Genomic DNA, 1,505 nt, shown 5'->3' on the forward strand with positions numbered 1-1,505 from the left:
GAACACGAAAGACCAACACATAGTGGACATCAGTTCTATGACCAAGAACAACGGTTGCTTTGAATAAAATTCCTGAATGTCGAAATTGGATACGAACGTGTCCAAGTAAGACCTTACATCCAAAAGCTAATGCATTGCAATATATACACCTTACTGAGATCTACTGACAGGCTCAAATATATTCACTTGCCGTGCTGAGGCTCAGGACACAATTACATGTACTACCGAAAATTAAGAATATGTTGACAATGGGTTCTGCTGAATGCTGCAGCCTGAAGAAGAGTAAATATAAAAAAATAGTAAAAATAACATCGGCAACTAACACAACATTGTTCTCTCTCTGTTGTTTTGACCACCCTCCTCGCGGCGCCTGCCCTCTCCAGAGCCAGGTCGCGGGGCACCACCAGCACTAACCATCATATCGTGCTCTATCTATACGTGGGTGTTAACTCTTATGGAATAGAGTCCGCTTTTTGATCAGTGTATATTTCTCTGCCCACCAGTATTCCATATAGAAGGTCCTCACCTCTTACAGACCTGCTCTGTCATGTGACCTGATTTGAAATTATCTGACTAGAGCGGATGTGATATGAAGTAATCTGACCTGATCTGATGTGATATGAAGTGATCTGACCTGATATGATGTAATCTGCCCTGACCTGATCTCATGTGATATGAACTGATCTGATGTGATCTGACCTGATGTATTCTGATGTGATCTGACTTTTTATGATGTGATCTAACTGTATTTGGTATAACCTAACTTGCTCTGATGTGATCTGACCGAATTTGATGTGACCTAACCTGATCTGATGATTTGACATGATCTGATGCGATCTGACCTGGTCTAATGTAATATGACGATCTGATGTAATATGACCTGCTCTGATGTGACCTTATCGTTTTGATGTGACCTGATCTGATGTGATTTGACATGACCTGATTTAACCTGATCAGATTTAATCAGACCTGATCTAATGTATTTTGACCTGATCTGGTATAATCTGACTTGATCTGATGTGATTTGACCTGATTTGATGTAATATGACCTATTCTGATATGCTTTGGTGTCATCTGACTTGAGCGGATTTGATATGAAGTGATCTGCTCTGCCCTGGCCTGATGCGATGACCTAATCTTATGTGATATGAACTGATCTAATTTATTTTGAATGTGTATGTGAATTGACCTGATTTGATGAATTCTGATGTGATCTGACCTTATCTTACGTGATTTGACCTGATCAGATGTAATCTGATCTGATGTGATCTGACCATATATGATGTAGCTTGATCTGATGTATTTAACCTGATTGATGTGATATGTTCTGATTTTACCTGTTCTGACTTAATATGACGTGATATGATGTAATCGAACCGTATTTGGTGATCTGACTGTATTTGATATAACCTGATTTGACCTGATGTGACGCTGTATTTGACGTGATGTAATTTGACCAGTCTGATGTGATCTGACCTGATCTAATGTAATTTAATCTGATCTGA

At 39.1% G+C, this 1,505-nt stretch overlaps 1 protein-coding gene across 1 annotated transcript in view; it reads right to left on the minus strand.

Moving 5' to 3' along the window:
• Window positions 1–963: 963 nt before the first annotated feature.
• The window catches only part of LOC138863701 (rhoptry surface protein CERLI2-like), an 891-nt gene continuing 349 nt past the window's right edge, over window positions 964–1,505 (minus strand). The window contains exons 2-3 of the mRNA XM_070128517.1: window positions 1,338–1,501; window positions 964–1,294 (exon numbers count right to left, since the gene is read on the minus strand). Of these exons, the coding sequence (XP_069984618.1) occupies window positions 964–1,294; window positions 1,338–1,501 (495 nt within the window). The remainder of the gene's footprint in view (window positions 1,295–1,337; window positions 1,502–1,505) is intronic.

Source organism: Penaeus vannamei, chromosome 13 (assembly GCF_042767895.1).
Source record: "Penaeus vannamei isolate JL-2024 chromosome 13, ASM4276789v1, whole genome shotgun sequence".
Taxonomy (NCBI): Eukaryota; Metazoa; Arthropoda; class Malacostraca; order Decapoda; family Penaeidae; genus Penaeus; species Penaeus vannamei.